The sequence below is a fragment of the Oncorhynchus gorbuscha genome, linkage group LG03 (genome assembly GCF_021184085.1).
Source record: "Oncorhynchus gorbuscha isolate QuinsamMale2020 ecotype Even-year linkage group LG03, OgorEven_v1.0, whole genome shotgun sequence".
Taxonomy (NCBI): domain Eukaryota; kingdom Metazoa; phylum Chordata; class Actinopteri; order Salmoniformes; family Salmonidae; genus Oncorhynchus; species Oncorhynchus gorbuscha.
In genome coordinates this window covers 92,020,076-92,039,327 of record NC_060175.1, presented here as the reverse complement: position 1 = coordinate 92,039,327, position 19,252 = coordinate 92,020,076, and the positions used below count along the sequence as shown (strand labels likewise).

The following is a 19,252-nucleotide window of genomic DNA, read 5'->3' as shown; positions in this document are numbered from 1 at the left end:
AGACTTGGAGGGGAGTTGCAATGAGGTTAGTGGAAGAACAGCATCTAGTAAAGATGAGGTCGAGCGTATTGCCTGCCTTGTGAGTAGGGGGGAAGGTGAGAGGGTGAGGTCAAAAGAGGAGAGGAGTGGAAAGAAGGAGGCAGAGAGGAAAGAGTCAAAGGTAGACGTGGGGAGGTTAAAGTCGCCCAGAACTGTGAGAGGTGAGCCGTCCTCAGGAAAGGAGCTTATCAAGGCATCAAGCTCATTGATGAACTCTCCGAGGAACCTGGAGGGCGATAACTGATAAGGATGTTAAGCTTGAAAGGGCTAGTAACTGTGACAGCATGGAATTCAAAGGAGGCGATAGACAGATGGGTAAGGGGAGAAAGAGAGAATGACCACTTGGGAGAGATGAGGATCCCGGTGCCACCACCCCGCTGACCAGACGCTCTCGGGGTGTGCGAGAACACGTGGGCGGACGAAGAGAGAGCAGTAGGAGTAGCAGTGTTGTCTGTGGTGATCCATGTTTCCGTCAGTGCCAAGAAGTCGAGGGACTGGAGGGAGGCATAGGCTGAGATGAACTCTGCCTTGTTGACCGCAGATTGGCAGTTCCAGAGGCTACCGGAGACCTGGAACTCCACGTGGGTCGTGCGCGCTGGGACCACCAGAGTAGGGTGGCCGCGGCCACGCGGTGAGGAGCGTTTGTATGGTCTGTGCAGAGAGGAGAGAACAGGGATAAACCGACACATAGTTGACAGGCTACAGAAGAGGCTACGCTAATGCAAAGGAGATTGGAATGACAAGTGGACTACACGTCTCGAATGTTCAGAAAGTTAAGCTACGTAGCAAGAATCTTATTGACTAAAATGATTAAAATGATACAGTACTGCTGAAGTAGGCCAGCTGGCAGTGGGTGCGTTGTTGACACTACACTAATCAAGTCGTTCCGTTGAGTGTAATAGTTTCTGCAGTGTTGCTATTCGGGGGCTAGCAGGCTAGCTAGCAGTGTTGTTTACGTTACGTTGCGTTAAAAGAACGACAATAGATGGCTAGCGAACCTAGAAAATCGCTCTAGACTACACAATTATCTTTGATACAAAGACGGCTATGTAGCTAGCTAAGTAGCTAGCTACGATCAAACAAATCAAACCGTTGTACTGTAATGAAAATGAAGTGAAAATGTGATACAACCTGTGAATGCGACCGGGTAGTTGAGTTCTATACAGAAGACGTTGGCTAGCGTTGGCTAGCTGTTGGCTAGCTAGCAGAGTCACCTACGTTAAGGACGACAAATAGCTGGCTAGCTAACCTCTGTAAATTAAGATAATCACTCTAAGACTACACACTCTAAACCTAAACAACACAATTATCTTGGATACGATGATACGATGATACGAAGACAGCAAAGACAGCTATGTAGCTAGCTGACACTAAACTAATCAAGTCGTTCAGTTGAGTGTAACAGTTTCTCCAGTGCAGCTAAACATGAACATGGCCAAGATGTTCAAATGTTCATAAATGACCAGCATGGTCCAATAATAGGTCTGGGACAGGTAGCACGTCCGGTGAACAGGTCAGGATTTCATAGCCGTAGACAGAACAGTTGAAACTGGAGCAGCAGCACGGCCAAGTTGACTGGATGGCAAGGAGTCATCATGCCAGGTCCATATCAAGCGTTTTGCCTCTGCCTTGATCATTGAAACTACAACATCAACATCCCCACTACTAAGTGCTTGTTTAGTCAGTACATCAACTGCCTCGTTCCCCTCCAACCCCACATGGGCTGGGATTCAAGTAAATCTTATCTGTATACCCATCTTTCTAATCCTGCCATGGGTATGTAGCACCTCATAAAGCAGGTCTTGTCTGCTACGTGATATAAAGGACTGGAGGCTCATCAACACTGCACATGAATCAGAGCAAATAACTATTCTGTCTGGCTTGACTTCCTCCATCCACTGCAAGGCCAACAGTATGGCCATCAGCTCATTTGTATATATACAGCCAGATGATCTGTAACGTTTTCTGACTGCCATCCCACATTCCTGCACTATAAATGCTGACCCAGTATGTCCTGTCCTTGGATCGTTGAACCATCTGTGAAAATGGCCACAAACTTCTGATAGACCGTATTCAGATGTCTCTTAAACAAATTAGATAGATCAACACCCTCTCTATCTTTCTGTAGTCTCTTCAACACTTCTAGATCAACTACTGGAGGCAGGAGTAGCCATGGTGCATATACAGGAATAGCTACCATTGGAGTAAACTCCATTCCATACAGTCCCATCTCCTTCCTCTGGGTATTACCCACATACCCAAAGCTTGTGTTCTGTCTTTAACTCATGCTCTCAGCATGCCTGTAAAATCCCTTTTGCAGAATGAGACACCCCATGTCCCTGTAGGTTGTCCCAATAATTCATTGCCAGCTGCTGTCTCCTTATCTGCAATGGCATATCCCCTATCTCCGCCAGTAGTGCAGACACTGGGGATGTCCGAAATGCTACACTACATATTCTGAGTCCTTGCCCCTGTATAACATCTAGCCTTTCCAATGAGGTCCTTGCTGCCTGAACCATAGGCAATACTGCCATAGTCTATTACAGATCGAATCAATGCAACATACATGGTCCCCAATGAGGAACGCCCAGCCCCCTACTCCTTCCCTATCAGACAGCGCATCACATTTTTTACTTTCTTAACATTTTCTGACTACTCTCTCAATGTGTTCTGCCCAGGTCAGTCAGTGTCAAGTATACCCCAAGGAACCTGAAGGCCAACCATCTCCAAATTTCCCCCATATAACCTCATGCATTCCTCATCTCCCACCGTCCTCCTGGTAAGCACAGTCTGAGTTTTCTCTATAGAGGACCCGAATCCCCACATTAATGCCCACCTCTCTACTTCATCAATTGCTTCCTGACTATGTCTGGTACATTTCCTCCCCTCTTCCATAAGGCCCCATATTCTGCAAATAACGACCTCACAATATCTGGCCGTACCTGAGAGTAAATATCATTGATGGACAACAGAGGACTAATCACATTCCCCTGCGGTGTATCGTTATCCACCAGGTAGCTTCCTGATAGAGACTTCTCCACCCTCACCTTCCAAACAGGAAATCATTTGTCCGTTCTTCCTCCCACCCTCATAATATCAAGCTTGATTAACAACACCTCCTTCCACATCATATCATATGCCTTCACCACATCAAAAAAGACACCTACAACAGATTCCTTCTGCTTCTCAAATCAAATCCATTTTTAATGGTCACATATACATGGTTAGCAGATGTTAAGTGTAGCGGAATGCTTGTTCTTCTAGTTCCGACTGTGCAGTTACATCTAGCAAGTAATCAAACAATTCCCCAACAACTACCTAATACATACAAATCTAAAGGGGTGAATGAGAATATGTACATGTAAGTATATGGATGAGCGATGGCCGAGCGGCATAGGCAAGGTGCAATAGATGGTATAAAATCCAGTATATACATGTGATATGAGTAATGTAAGATATGTAAACATTATTAAAGTGGCATTATTTAAAGTGCCATTGTTTAAAGAGACTAGTGATCCATTTATTAAAGTGTCCAGTGATTGGGTCTCAATGTGGGCAGCAACCACTCTGAGTTAGTGATTGCTGTTTAGTAGTTTTACGTTCACCAGTTTATGTGTTGTAGTTTGTGTATTTGTATGTGTTTATTTCAGGAAATGGCTTCCTGAAATCCCTCAAGCAGCTGATTGGTCGACTCCATGGCTAATTGGAGAGCTGACCCCGCCCCCTTCGTCAAGATGCAGCTGTCTCCAGTTAGACATTCATTCTGAAGCTATATAAAAGCCAGTGTTCTGATCAGGAGGGAGAGTTTTGCTGGGAGTTCATTGCAGAGATTTTGCTGGGAGTTCATTTTGCTGGGAGTTCATTTTGCTGGGAGTTCATTTTGCTGGGAGTTCATTTTGCTGGGAGTTCATTTTGCTGGGAGTTCATTTTGCTGGGAAGTTGGTATGTTTTGTGAGTTTGTTGCTCAGATAGAGCTTATTTGATGTCCTTTGTTTCTTAGTTTGTTAGTGAAATTGTTTAGTATTCTGTTTCATTTGTTCCCAGGGGGGAAGGGGAAGGCACCTAGGGAGTGCTTAGGCAAGAGGCCCGTGGGCATACATATACCCATAGCATATTCACTGTCTAGGCACACTAGGTAAGACCTGGGCGGACCACCCCCTGTATTTTGGTTAGGGCACCAGGTGGTGCTAAATTAGGTAAGTAGTGGGTAGGCAGGTAAGATGGGAGAGGGGGGCTTTGAGATGTACTTTCTTTCCTTTGGTTCTGTCCAGCCCCTTTTCCCCATATTACCGTGTAAAGGAATAAAGTCCTTGTAAACGGTACCACATTCTGTCTGTTGTCATCCTTACTCGCACCTACAGTCCATACCTTTTTCATTTCACAGAGAGTTTAGTTGTAGCAGGGTGTTGCGTTCCCTCTTCATAGAGGCGTGCGTAACAAGTAGTCTGGCCTTGAAATAGAAGCTGTTTTTCAATCTCTCGGTTGAAATCTCGGGTGAATCTTTGATGCACCTGTACTGACCTCGCCTTCTGGATGTTAGCGGTGTGAACAGGCAGTGGCTCGGGTGGTTGTTGTCCTTGATGATCTTTTTGACCTTGGGTGTTGTAGGTTGTTGTCCTTGATCTTTTTGGCCTCCTGTGACATTGGGTGCTGTAGGTGTCATGGAGGGCAGTTTGTCCCTGGTGATGCGTTGTGCAGACCACACCACTCTCTGGAGAGCCTTGTGGTTGAGGGCGGTGCAGTTGCCGTACCAAGCTGTGACACAGCCCGACAGGATGCTCTCGATTGTGCATTTGTAAAAGTTTGTCGTGGCTTGTCATCCAAAACCCCATGTCTTCAGCCTCCTGAGGTTGAAGAGGCGCTGTTCCGCCTTCACCACACTGTCTGTGTGGGTGGACCATTTCTGTTTGTCTGTGATGTGTATGCCCAGGAACTTAACTCTCCACCTTCTCCACGGCTGTCCCTTCGATGTGGATAAGGGGGTTCTCCCTCTGCTGTTTCCTGAAGTCCATGATCATCTCCTTTGTTTTGTTGACGTTGAGTGAGAGGTTGTTTTCCTGACACCACACTCCGAGTGCCCTCACCTCATCCCCATGTAGGATGTCTTGTCATTGTTGGTGATCAAGCCCACTACTGTTGTGTCGTCTGCAAACTTAATGATTTGAGTTGGAGGAATGCATGGCCACACAGTTGTGGGTGAACAAGGATTACAGGAGTGGGCTGAGCACACACCCTTATGGGGCCCCAGTGTTGACAGTCAGCGAAGTAGAGATGTTTACTACCTTCGCCACCTGGTGGTGGCCGGTCAGAAAGTCCAGGACCCAGTTGCATAGGGCGGGGTTGAGACCCAGGGCCTGCAGCTTGATGATGAGCTTGGAAGGCACTATGGTGTTGAATGCTGGGCTGTAGTCAATGAACAGCATTCTTATATAGGTATTATTTTTGTCCAGGTGGGATAGGGTCGGTGGACCTGTTGGGGCAGTATGCAAACTGAAGTGGGTCTAGGGTGGCCGATAAGGTGGTGATGATATGATCCTTGACTAGCCTCTCAAAGCACTTCATGATAACAGAAGTGAGTGCTACGGGGGCGGTAGTCATTTAGTTCAGTTATCTTTACCTTCTTGGGTACATGAACAATGGTAGCCATCTTGAAGCATGTGGGGACAACAGACTGGGATAGGAAGTGATTGAATATGTCTGTAAACACACCAGCCAGCTGGTCTGCTCATGCTCTGAGGACACTGCTTTGGATGCCGTCTGGGCCAGCAGCTTTGCGAGGGTTAACAAGTTCAAATGTTTTACTCACGTTGACCACGGTGAAGGAGGGGGGTGCTGTCTTTGTTAGCAAGCCACCACGGTGGCACTGTATTATCCTCAAAGCGGGCAAAGGTGTTTAGTTTGTCTGGAAGCGACAACGATGAGACAACCTATAGGGAATAGGTCAGAGACCTGGCAGTGTGGTGCCAGGACAACAACCTTTCTCTCAACGTCAGCAAGACAAATGAGCTGATCGTGGACTACAGGAAACTGAGGGTCGAGCATGCCTCCCATTCACATAGACAAGGCTATAATGGAGAGGGTCGAGAGCTTCAAGGTCCTCGGTGTCCACATCACTAAGGACCTAAGGAAGTGAAAAGATTTGCCATGGGCCCTCAGATCGTCAAAAAGTTCTACAGCTGCACCATTTGAGAGCATCTTGACTGGCTGCATCACCGCTTGGTATGGCAACTGCTTGGCATCTGATCATAAGGCGCTACAGAGGATAGTGGGTATGGCCAGTTCATCACTGGGCCCAAGCTCCCTGCCATCCAGGACCTCTATACCAGGCGGTGTCAGAGGAAGGCCCAAAAAAATAGCCAAATACTCCAGCTACCAAAGTCATACTGTTCTGTCTGCTACCACACTGCAAGCGGTACCAGAACGCAAAGTCTAGGACCAAATGGCTCCTGAACAGCTTCTACCCCAAGCCATGTGACTTCTGAACAGTTAATCAAGTGGCTACCCGGTGTATTTACATTGATTCCCTTTGTTTTGCACTGCCTCTCTTGCACTGGCTCTATGCATACTCACTGGACCCTACCGACACACTAACTCATACTACACTGACACACCAACACACACATACACACACATAGACACACTTTCACCCTCTACATATACGCTGCTGCTACCTATGATCTATTCTGATTGCCTAGACACTTTAACTGTTACCTACACGTACATATGATCTCAATTTCCTCAACGACCTCATACCCCCTGAACATTGACTCAGTACCAGTACTCCTTTTATATAGCCTCGTTATTGTTATTTTATTGTGTTACTATTTTATTTTTTCATTAAAATGTTTGTTAATTTTTAATAATGCATTGTTCTTAAAGGGCTCGTAGGTAAGCATTTCATGGTCAAGTCTACAGCTGTTGTATTAAGCACATGTGACAAATTAGATTTGATTTAATTTGCTCTGTTTTGATAATAGACATATATATGGTTAGGAAATAGCAGAAAAGTCAGTAAATTACAAATAAGTCCAAGCAATCATGAGGCAGATCAGATTAAGTTCAGTTAAACTTTAAAGATAAATAAGTTCAAAACATTTAACAATCAATAGCAAAAAATAAAACAAACGTACCATTTTTTTACACAAATTACTATGTTTTAGAGATACATTTGTGAGAGACGGAGCACATAATAACTACGTACGGATACATATTCCTTTGTTTTATACAGAAAATTGCAACCCAGTGCTGAGCACCAATACACCTCCAATACATGTAACTCTTGAGAAATATGGTTATGGACTCACACTTTACAATTGAGACACAAAAATGAATAAGAAATCGATCACATATTACATGTAGCCTATACTGTACGTCCATGTTATTTTTGATAAATTACTTTATGGAAAATGATGTACTGTTATGTCAATCATCTAAAATGGTTTATTATAATCTTCTTTCTGCTATTGTGCAGATCTGATTTCTGGGAACATTTCCGGCATCTGTTAAATCATAATGCTGTAGGCAGAGATGACGTCATCCATTGAAGAATAATAAACTCAAAAAATGGAAGCAGAGCATTGCCAGGTAATCTTACTTAACCCCTATTTTATCACTCTCAGTTTGTCTCTCTGTCTATAGTCTCTTTGTCTATAGTCTGTGCTTTGCGTCCTTGATCTCTTCTCTCATCCTCCTCAGTCATTTGGTTCCCTGTTCACAGATGAAGTTGCCAAGTTCCCCTATTTTCTCTCATTTTCTTTGTGTGCTGTGCCCTTTAATCACCCCTCCTCCTCCTACTCAGTTGTCCCTGGCCCCAGAGGAACCACAGCTGGGGTAGTCACTCTCCAGCGACATGTTACTCCCCAGCCCGCCTATCCTCCTGCGTAACAGGAAGTGTGTCCGTCTTTGCAGTAGCCTCTGCTGCTCCTGCTTCAGCTCCACATAGGACCGGGAGAATGTATGGAAGATGGAGGTGACTGGGAACGCCATGAGAAGAATCCCGCTCAGGATACTGCTCAGAGCCACCACCTGACCCGGGATGCTCCTCGGAACCATGTCCCCGTAGCCCACTGTCGTCATGGTAATGACGGCCCACCAGTAGGTGGCGGGGATACTGCTGAACTCGTGGGTCGTAGCCATCTCGTTCTCAATGAGGTAGAGCAGCGGGGAGAAGAGGGCAATGGCCACGCAGAGGAAGAGGAGGAGTAATCCGAACTCCCGCGTGCAGCGCCGTGCAGTAAGCCCCAGAGTCTGCAGGCCCAATGAGTGGCGGGCCAGCCGCATCACGTACAGAATCCTCAGGGCACGGAGGATCCGGAGCACCAGACCCACCTTGTCAAGGTAACTGCTGCCCGAGCCCAGCTTCTTCTCCCCCTGGTAGCTGTCCACTACTAGGGTGATGTAGTAGGGCAGGATTGCCACCACGTCTATGAGGTTCAGAGGGCGTCTCAGGAAGGCAAGTTTGTCCCGGTCCTGGATGAAGCGCAGGGTGAACTCAAGGGAGAACCAGCCCACACACACCGTCTCCACTATGAAGATGTTGTAGCACATCTGGGAGCACTTGCCCTAAGAGGCACAGGAGACACTGGTTAGCACCTGTACATCTAATATTATGCATCTAGCATATACCACATTATTCTTTGCCATTTGTCCTATAAGGCCACAGGGTGTGTAGGCTTTTTTTCTGAACTCATTTCGGACCTTTTGTTGTTACAATGATGTAGTTAGACACTAGAGGGAGCTATTATGCTGCCTAAAATCTAAGGGACATTATTGTGGTATACCAATTTGTATTCCTCAAATGTCAAATTGTAGACTGCAGGGCATCAAAAACAGACTCTATTTATAACAGACCATTTATTTTCTAGTCACAGCTTGTTGCCAATCTTTTCATGTTAAACTCCAAGATTGCACCTTCTCTGTTCACTGCTCAGATGGTTCTGTTCAGAGTGAGGTGTTGTGAGTGTAGGTGTTGCTTTATTAAGCTACATAAAAGATGAGAATGCAATGTACTGAACCAAAAACCTGACAAAACTCCTGAATGTAGTTAGCACCAGAAAATCCTCTCCAAGCCTGATGGTTATGTATTATTTGGGAGGTTGTTTCTAATCAATTGTTTTCGTGAAGATGTTTCAATTGATATTCAATTGTTAACCAATTCAAAACACATACAATATAATATAAAATGGCCTTTGAGTTGCTTCTATTTCAGAAGAAAGCACGCAGTATTATTATGAAACACTCCCACACAGTCGGAAATGACTTATACCAGTGTATTATATCTACACAGTATGTACAATAAGCTTTTTTTTCAGAAAGAACAGCTTTTAGAAAACAACATTCTCCTCTTCAATTAATTCTAACTGTGTAACAATATAATATATCAGGGATACAATTCTGGAATGCACTGCTCATGTATCAGCCTTTGGAGCCCCATATAAAGTAATTCCCCTCTGGGGTAATGAATAACCTTCTGGGTACAAAAATATGTTCCATAATGGTTACATACAGGTAACTGAGGCTAAAGACAAATTAATTGCTTTTGCTCCACCTGAAAGTACTCTCCTAGAACTCACAATGAAACCAGTGAAGTGCGGTGTATGTGTGTTTGTGTGACTCCAATTTTCTATTTATTTTCTTTTTATCTGGCTACTGAGGCCAGAAAAAGTTAATTACCGCAGTGATTGAAGTCAGCCATGATAATGAGCACCTAAATTAGATTAGAACGAGACTTTTCCAAATGTTTTCTTTGCAAATTAGAAGAGTGGTCTGATGCCCACACACATAATCAATTATTAATTTTACTTGCCAAATGCTCTTTGAGCTTTGATATAAAAAAAGTTATTTCCAATTTCAAAGTGCAGGCTTTGTTATCAAGGGTCGGGGAATTGAATTCTGTGTTAATGTAATGGCTATGTTAGTAATTATGTAATACGTATGGTGTAATTATTTCCATATGTAATAACTATGTAATATCCATGGTGAGCGTGTATGTCCTGTTGCCCTGTGCTGACGCTTCCTAGTCCTCATGATGTCCACCTACCTGCTCCTCCTCCTCTCTCATGGCCGGCATGGTGCTGATGGACAGGTTGACAGCCGTGATGGTGACAAACAGCACCGACAAACAGGCAAAGATCTTCCCTGGCAGGCCTGAGTGAGGCCTCTCCACCATGTCTCTCAGCTTGTTCATATAATGTCCCATCCGGGTCTCTGTAGCCCGGGCGGCGCTGCCTCTGCGGTGCCCGCTTTCGGTGTCCATCATCAGCTCCTCCTCCTCCTCATCCTCCTGGGCTGCCCGCTCCAGCTCGTCACACTCCTCCACCCGCTGGATGAGGCGGCGACGGCAACACCACTCTAGGTTCTCCTCAGGGACCCCCCAGTAGAGCAGCTCCTCCCTGAAGGAGAGGGCACACATCTCCCTGAGGGATCGCAGCTTCCCGGCCCGCAGGAAGGTCAGGATGGTGCGGAAGGCGCAGGGCGAACGATCAAAGAAGTACTCGTTGCTGGCAATGTCATAATCGTCGCAGACGCACATGATCTCGTCAAAGCTGCTGCAGAGGCGCAGCTGGCCAAGTCGGGACAAGGGGAAGTCCTCCAAGGTGGTCCAGGGTAATTGATAACGCAGCCCGCCGACATTGATAATGGCATGGAGTTTACGGGCAGCGGAGAGCGTGGTGGAGTTGGTGAGGTGGTGGTCTGGGTCCTCAGGTAGGAGTTGGGCCCGTTTGTAGTAGGCCCCCTTGAGGGCCTCTTGCTCTGACAGGGGCGGGGGTTGAGGGAGGAGGAGGGAGGCATCGGAGGCACAGCTCAGAGCGCTGTAGTCGTAGTCTGAGCCGTCGCCTGCCAGCAGAGTCATCTTTACCTCTACAGGCACAGAACCTCCATGTGCACTCCCACCGCAGCTCACATTCCTGTGGTCAACTTCTCACGGACACACCTTTACCTTCAGGAGGGAAAGGACAAACACAAAAAATCATGTACTATACACTCTTAAAAATACTCTTAAAAGGTTGTTAGAACCTTGTTAGAACCTATGGTTCTTGAGGGAAATATGGCCTTTTAGAATGTAAACATTTCTTGACCCTTGCATTAAAGGGATAGTTCACACAAATGACAAAATTACATTAGCTTCCTTACCATTTAACCAGTTTATGGACATGGTATGACAATAATGCATGCTTTGGTTTAGTTTACCTGGCACGGTTTCCAAATGATAAATCCCATCCCATTTTGTGGCACAAATCCCATTCAAGTCATGGAACTGACATTAGCATTTTTTTGAGCATCATGTCCAAATTGTTCTAAAGAATCTAAAATGTATTGTTAAGCTCAACAAAGTCACTTAGATCATTTGAATATGATGCACGAAAAATGTTAACATCGGTTCTATGACTTGCCAGCCACTGCCAGGTAAACTTAACCAAAGCATGGATTGCTGTCATACATTATCAACAGACTGCTTACATGGTAAGGAAACCAATATGTCATTTTGTTATTTGGGGGAACTATCCCTTTAAGAGTACAAGCCCCCAACATTCTTTAGGCATAGTTAGCCTCTTTCGTCAGTGGCCCGGGTCCCCAAATGCAGTAGTCCGGCCCTGTCTTTTGTATTTGCTTGAAGCTTAATGTCATACAGTAAATCAAACTTAGGACATTTTCTCCACGTCCTCCTCCACCCCTCCCCCACAAGTTATTGTGCCACTTTTTCTGAGATAATATCACCTGAAGTTGAACCTCAACCTCTGTCTGAAGAACACGTGCCTGGGACGCCGGAATTGAAACTTTAGGGAGTTACTTTTTCCTAACATTACTTTGCATTTAACTGAATAAGACCTACAGTACATTATATTTGGTAGTGTATCTTTCTAGTTAGCTACATTTATATTGTTTCTTCTTTGAGTTGGCTCGTAGCATATCAATCAGCTGGCTGGGAAGCTAACTGCTCATTCCTGTCTATGCATTTCTCTATGTAGGCAGAACCAGTGCTGTTGTTTTTTGTTGTTGCCTATTTTGCCTGTTATTTTGCCATTAATACGTGTCACATATCAGTTTGAAAACAATGTAAAAAAAACAAATCTTTCAATTAATAAATCCACGTACAAATATGGTCTCCTTTTTGCTTCATTGAGTAAGGCAGCTCCAAAATGCAGGTGTTTCAGCCTAGCTCAGTGCTTTCTGTGGTGGTGGTGGGGCAGCCAGCGGAAAATACGGAACGTAGGGGTTGGTACTGTTCTCTAGTTGCTCAATGTTTTGTCACTCATAGGGACACTACGTCGCCACAAAATCTAGGTGTAGAGCTCGAAAATGGAAGCCCCTTAGGTGTTGCCACAGAGTTACATTAGAAGTGCCCATCCAAGAAGGCTCAATGTCATTGGCCACAGATAAAATGACGTCAAATCACGTTATATCCACCTTACCTTTGATTGGACTAATCATGTCAACATCATACTTTCAAAAATTAGCTGGCAAGCTAGCAGTCATAATCAATGAATCAAGTTCACAATCAACTAGCAAAGCCTTTTTAATCCTTTTTGTATGAAGATAAATTAATGATATAACGTATCGGTGCTCATCGACTATTGGACATAAACATTAAACAACAAGTTGTAAATCGGAAATTCAACAATGAGTGGTTTGGAAGGAATGAGTGGCTAACTGCAAGCATTGAAAGGCTTTCACTAGCCTGGTATTAAGGGGAGTGGGTGTGTGGTCCAAGTCTGGGTTTAAGGGTCTCTTTCCAAGCTTAAAAGGATCAACATTCAACATGATTTGCCAGTTTGAATACATTGGCCATGCTGTCAATCCAGCATGACTTCTGCCGTGTTCAAAACAACTGGAAACTCTGAATTGGGAAAGACTTCAGTGAGTTCAAGACAACTGGGAACTCTGAAAATAACGAGCTCCGACTGGGAAACTACGTTTTGAACAGTCATCCAACTCGGGAACTCGAGCCTCTTTTAGCGCTACGACCTGAAGATCACGACGTCTTGATTCAACCTTGTTCCCAGTTGTCATGAATGCACCATAAATCCAGAGAATGCCATACTTTCATGACAATGTTTGATGACAATTTGCCCATGAAGGACTGTTGCACCACTTTCCTATTAAAGTGAGCAAAGCACAAGAAGGTGAGTCCAAAACTGTATTGTAGGCTGCTGCATATGTGATGTAATATGGCAGGGAGATATGTATACTGTAGCTAAGTAACACTAAATGTATGTTATGGAGTAAGGTATTAGTAGCCTATGTGCCTCACCCTAATAATTTGGTCCCTTTCCCCCTCATGACTAAGCCTACTGTTCTGACTTGGTGGTCTGTTTTAGAGAAATGTCATCATCTAATATTGTAAGAGCTTTCATTGTCTGCTTATATGGCCCCTTTATTTATCCTGCAGTTCGCACTTGCTGTAAAACAACACATTTCACTGCACCTATGTGACAATAAAACATTTCAGTTTTAGGAGTTTATATTGAACTTTCAACATTAATTTTCAATGGTATTGTCCTTAATCAGGTAAAAACTGCTGAATGAGTCCAAAAAACACTAATTTATTTATTTTCATGGCAGTTCATTCAGCCTCATTCACTGCTGTTAAAAAACATAGCTGATATGGCTGACTTGCTTAATGTGGTTTCTATTGACAACTGACATGCACAAACTATGGCATAATGGGGCGACGAGCAGATAAGAGGCAATCCGTAATTTTGATTAAGACATTAATGAGCGAGCTAGGACGGACATAGTCAATATAACTATTTGTTCAGCCCTTTGAAATGTACAGCGACTGAATTAATAACATGGGCTGTTCTTGTGCTTTGTACCGCTTGTCATGTGGTAGCAGAACAGAACTAGGGTGGCTGGAATCTAGGGCCTTCCTTTGACACCGCCAGTTATAGAGGTCCTGGATGGCAGGAAGCTTGGCCCCAGTGATGTACTGGGCAGTATGCATTACCCTCTGTAGTGCCTTATGGTCAGAGGCCGAGCTGTTGCCATACCAGGCGGTGATACAACCAGTATCGTTGATGCTCTCGATGGTGCAACTGTAGAACTTTTTGAGGATCTGAGGAACCATGCCAAATTTTTTCAGTCTTCATAGGGGGAATAGGTGTTGTTGTGCCCTCTACCTGACTGTTTTTGTGTGTTTAGACTATAACAGTTCGTTGGTGATGTAGAGACCAAGCAAATTGAAGCTCTCAACCTACTCCACTACAGCCACATCGATGAGATTGGGGGCGTGCTTGGCCCTCCTTTTCCTGTAGTTCACAATAATCTCCTTTGTCTTGATCATTTTGAGGGAGAGGCTCTTATCCTGGCATCACACTGCCAGGTCTCTGACCTCCTCCCATTAAGCTGTCTCATTGTTGTCGGTGATCAGTCACTGTTGTGTCGTTGGCAAACATACTGATGGTGTTGGAGTCGTTCTTGACCATGCAGTCATGGGTGAACAGAGAGTAGAGGACGGGACTGAGCATGCACCCCTGAGGGGCCCCGTGTTGAGGATCAGCGTGGCAGATGTGTTGTTACCTCCCCTTACCACCTAGGAGTCACCCTTCAGGAAGTCCAGGATCCAGTTGCAGAAGGAGGTGTTTAGTCCCAGGGACCTTAGCTTAGTGATGAGTTTTGAGGGCACTATGGTGTTGAACGCTGAGCTGTAGTCAATGAATAGCATTCTCACGTAGGTGTTCCTTTTTGTCCAGATGGGAAAGGGCAGTGTGGAGTGCAATAGAGATTGCGTCATCCTTAGATCTGTTGGGGCAGTATGCAAATTGGAGTGGGTCTAGGGTTTCTCGGATAATGGTGTTGATGTGAGCCACGACCAGCCTTTTAAAGCACTTCATGACTACAGATGTGAGTGCTTCAGGTCAGAAGTCATTTAGGCCTTGGTGTTTTTGGGCACAGGGACTATGGTGGTCTGCTTTAAACATGTTGGTATTACAGACTCGGTCAGAAACAGGTTGAAAATGTCAGTGAAGACAATTGCCAGTTGGGCAGCGCATGCTCAGAGTACATGTCCTGGTAATCCGTCTGGCCCTGCGGCCTTGTGAATGTTAACCTGTTTAAAGGTCTTACTCACATCGTCTATGGAGAGCGTGATCACACAGTTGTCCGGGAACAGCTGGTGCTCTCACGCGTGCTTCAGTGTTGCTTGAATGGAAATCTGCATAGAAGTAATTTAGCTCATTTGGTAGGCTCGCGGCTGTGCTTCCCTTTGTAATCGTAATAGTTTGCAAGCCCTGCACATCCAATGAGTGTCAGAGCCGGTGTAGTAGGATTCAATCTTAGTCCTGTATTGACACTTTGCCTGTTTGATGGTTCATCGGAGGGCATAGCAGGATTTCTTATAAGCTCCTTCAAAAGTGGCAGCTCTACCCTTTAGCTCAGTGCGAATGTTGTCTGTAATCCATGGCTTCTGGTTGGAGTATGTACAGTGGGGAGAACAAGTATTTGATACACTGCCGATTTTTCAGATTTTCCTACTTACAAAGCATGTAGGGGTCTGTCATTTTTATTATAGGTACACTTCAACTGTGAGAGACGGAATCTGAATATCCAGAAAAACACATGGTATGATTTTTAAGTAATTAATTTGCATTTTATTGCATGACATAAGTATTTGATTACCTACCAACCAGTAAGATTTCCAGCTCTCACAGACCTGTTAGATTTTCTTTAAGAAGCCCTCCTGTTGTCCACTCATTACCTGCACCTGTTTGAACTCGATACCTGTATAAAAGACACTTGTCCGCACACTCAATCAAACAGACTCCAACCTCTCCACAATGGCCAAGACCAGAGCGCTGTGTAAGGACATCAGGGATAAAATTGTAGACCTGCACAAGGCTGGGATGGGCTACAGGACAATAGTCAAGCAGCTTGGTGAGAAGGCAACAACTGTTGGTGCAATTATTAGAAAATGGAAGTAGTTCAAGATGACGGTCAATCATCCTCGGTCTGGGGCTCCATGCAAGTCCTCACCTCATGGGGCATCAATGATCATGAGGAAGGTGAGAGATCAGCCCAGAACTACACGGCAGGACCTGGTCAATGACCTGAAGAGAGCTGGGACCACAGTCTCAAAGAAAACCATTAGTAACACACTACGCCATCATGGATTAAAATCCTGCAGCGCACGCAAGGTCCCCCTGCTCAAGCCAGCGCATGTCCAGGCCCGTCTGAAGTTTGCCAATGACCATCTGGATAATCCAGAGGAGGAATGGGAGAAGGTCATGTGGTCTGATGAGACAAAAATAGAGCTTTTTGGTCTAAACCACTCGCCGTGTTTGGAAGAAGAAGAAGGAGTACAACCCCAAGAACACCATCCCAACCATGAAGCATGGAGGTGGAAACATCATTCTTTGGGGATGCTTTTCTGCAAATGGGACAGGACGACTGCACCGTATTGAGGGGAGGATGGATGGGGCCATGTATCGCGAGATCTTGGCTAACAACCTCCTTCCCTCAGTAAGAGCATTGAAGATTGGTCGTGGCTGGGTCTTCCAGCATGACAACGAGCCGAAACACACAGCCAGGGCAACTAAGGAGTGGCTCCGTAAGAAGCATCTCAAGGTCCTGGAGTGGCCTAGCCAGTCTCCAGACCTGAACCCAATAGAAAATCTTTGGAGGGAGCTGAAAGTCCGTATTGCCCAGCGACAGCCCCGAAACCTGAAGGATCTGGAGAAGGTCTGTATGGAGGAGTGGGCCAAAATCCCTGCTGCAGTGTGTGCAAACCTGGTCAAGAACTACAGGAAACATATGATCTCTGTAATTGCAAACAAAGGTTTCTGTACCAAATGTTAAGTTCTGCTTTTCTGATGTATCAAATATTTATGTTATGCAATAAAATCAAATTAATTACTTAAAAATCATGCAATGTGATTTTCTGGATTTTTGTTTTAGATTCCATCTCTCACTGTTGAAGGGTACCTACGATAATAATTACAGACCTCTACATGCTTTGTAAGTAGGAAAACCTGCAAAATTGGCAGTGTATCAAATACTTGTTCTCCCCACTGTACGTACGTTCACTATGTGGACCACGTCATCGATGCACTAATTTTTGAAGCCAATGACTGATGTGGTGTACTCCTCAATGCCATCGGAAGAATCCCAGAACATATTCCAGTCTGTGCTAGCAAAACAGTCCTGTAGTTTAGTAATTCATCATCTGACCACTTCCATCTTGAGCGAGTCACTGGTACTTCCTGCTTTAGTTTTTGCTTATAAGCAGGAATCAGGAGGATAGAGTTATGTTCAGATTTGCCAAATGGAGGGCAAAGGGGAGCTTTGTATGTGTCGATATGTCTGGAGTAAAAGTGGTCTAGAGTTTTTTTCCCACTTGTTGCACATGTAACATGCTGGACAAGCAGATTTAAGTTTCCCTGAATTAAAGTCCCCTGCCACAAGGAGCGCCGCCTCTGGATGAGCATTTTCTTGTCTGCTTATGGCCTTTTCAGCTCCTTCAGTGCAGTCTTAGTGCCATCATTGGTTTTTGGTTTTAAATAGACAGCTACGAACAATATAGATGAAAACTGTCTTTTTTTGGTAAACAAATGTGTGTATATACAGTATATATATATATATATATATATATATTTTAGGTGCTGGATCAGCTTTAATACTGAAAACTCTCTTGGTAAATAGTGTGGTCTACAGCTTATCATGAGATACTCAGGCAATGACTCAGTCAAGCAAAACCCAATATATAGATTTTTTTTTCTTTTTTTTTCATTTTACCCCCTTTTTCTCCCCAATTTCATGGTATCCAATTGTTTAGTAGCTACTATCTTGTCTCATCGCTACAACTCCCATACGGGCTCGGGAGAGACGAAGGTTGAAAGTCATGCGTCCTCCGATACACAACCCAACCAAGCCGCACTGCTTCTTAACACAGCGCGCATCCAACCTGGAAGCCAGCCGCACCAATGTGTCGGAGGAAACACCGTGTACCTGGCAACCTTGGGTAGCGCGCATTGCGCCCGGCCCGCCACAGGAGTCGCTGGTGCGCGATGAGACAAGGATATCCCTACCGGCCAAACCCTCCCTAACCCGGACAACACTAGGACAATTGTGTGTCAGCCCCACGGACATCCCGGTTGTGGCCGGTTATGACAGAGCCTAGGTGCGAACCCAGAGTCTCTGGTGGCACAGCTGGCGCTGCAGTACAGCACCCTTAACCACCCGGGAGGCTAATATTCTGATTCTTACAAGGCACCCCGACCTATGACCCATATATATCTCCGGCACTTCTTCATGCTAATGACAGGGATTTGGGCCTGGCTGATTTGTAGCAGGCTGAATGTTTTACATCCCTACTCTTCGCCAGTGCTTTTATATAACTGGCTACCATTGTTTAATGGTTACCCAGTCATTCACAATAGCTTGATTAGTGATTGCTAACTGGCTACAGTTATATGGACTAGACATATGGGGCTATTTATTGGGTGAAAATTGTACTTGGCAGTTAGGATTTCTAATTGACTTTCTATATGTATCCTATTTTACATATAGGTTAATTCAAAGAAGTGCTGAGTTAATTTCATAGCTGTAATATATTTTTGTTACTGTTAAAATGAATATTTTACAATCATGTAAGGGATAATCAATGAGGAGCTATGCATTCTAAGGAAAATAGAGTATGTTGTGGAAGTCGTTAGTCACAATGCATAGCCTAAGCGGAGTGGCACCAAGCTTCCATGGAGTTGCATTATTTTCCAAAGAACGTATAGAACCCTGAGTTGATTATCCAGCTTATACTACGGCTATAATTTATCACATTTGCCACTAGAAATGTGTTAATTTGCCGGTAAAAATGTGTTCACCATCCACTGCAGTAGCTAGAAAATGTATCAGATAGCTACAGCCTTGGTTAACAAACAGATTTGCTAGCTTAGCGAACCAAACCATCAGTCCTCCTACAGTAGCTTGCTGTTATGAAAATTAAATTCAACAATGCCAATAATGTTTTCAATTCTACTTTCAAACACAGCTTAAACATAGAACATGTCAAAATGAACTTCATAGCCTTTGAATATTGCTGGGCATTATAGGGAAATCATGCATGCTCTAGAATGCCCTTCAAGCCAATCAGAAACAAGATTTGAAAAATCCCACGGTATAAGTGGACATAATGTACATCACTATACCACAACATACAAGGCACCAAATGTACAGGGTGTTGTGACAATTATGGGAAACATCGAACACTACAAACATGAAT

At 44.6% G+C, this 19,252-nt stretch overlaps 1 protein-coding gene and 1 long non-coding RNA gene across 3 annotated transcripts in view; one reads left to right on the top strand and one right to left on the bottom strand.

The window, feature by feature from the left end:
- The first annotated feature begins 3,937 nt into the window (after positions 1 to 3,937).
- LOC124032206 lies at positions 3,938 to 12,063 on the top strand. The gene is made up of 3 exons (XR_006838218.1): positions 3,938 to 3,981; positions 7,511 to 7,623; positions 7,838 to 12,063. It is a non-coding gene; the product is annotated as an uncharacterized LOC124032206 (long non-coding RNA).
- LOC124032205 (potassium voltage-gated channel subfamily G member 1-like) overlaps positions 7,057 to 19,252 on the bottom strand; it is a 52,444-nt gene continuing 40,248 nt past the window's right edge. For both annotated transcript variants that reach the window (XM_046344433.1, XM_046344434.1), the window contains exons 2-3: positions 10,079 to 10,978; positions 7,057 to 8,601 (exon numbers count right to left, since the gene is read on the bottom strand). In XM_046344433.1, the coding sequence (XP_046200389.1) occupies positions 7,834 to 8,601; positions 10,079 to 10,891 (1,581 nt within the window). In that variant the 5' untranslated portion in view covers positions 10,892 to 10,978 and the 3' untranslated portion in view covers positions 7,057 to 7,833. The remainder of the gene's footprint in view (positions 8,602 to 10,078; positions 10,979 to 19,252) is intronic.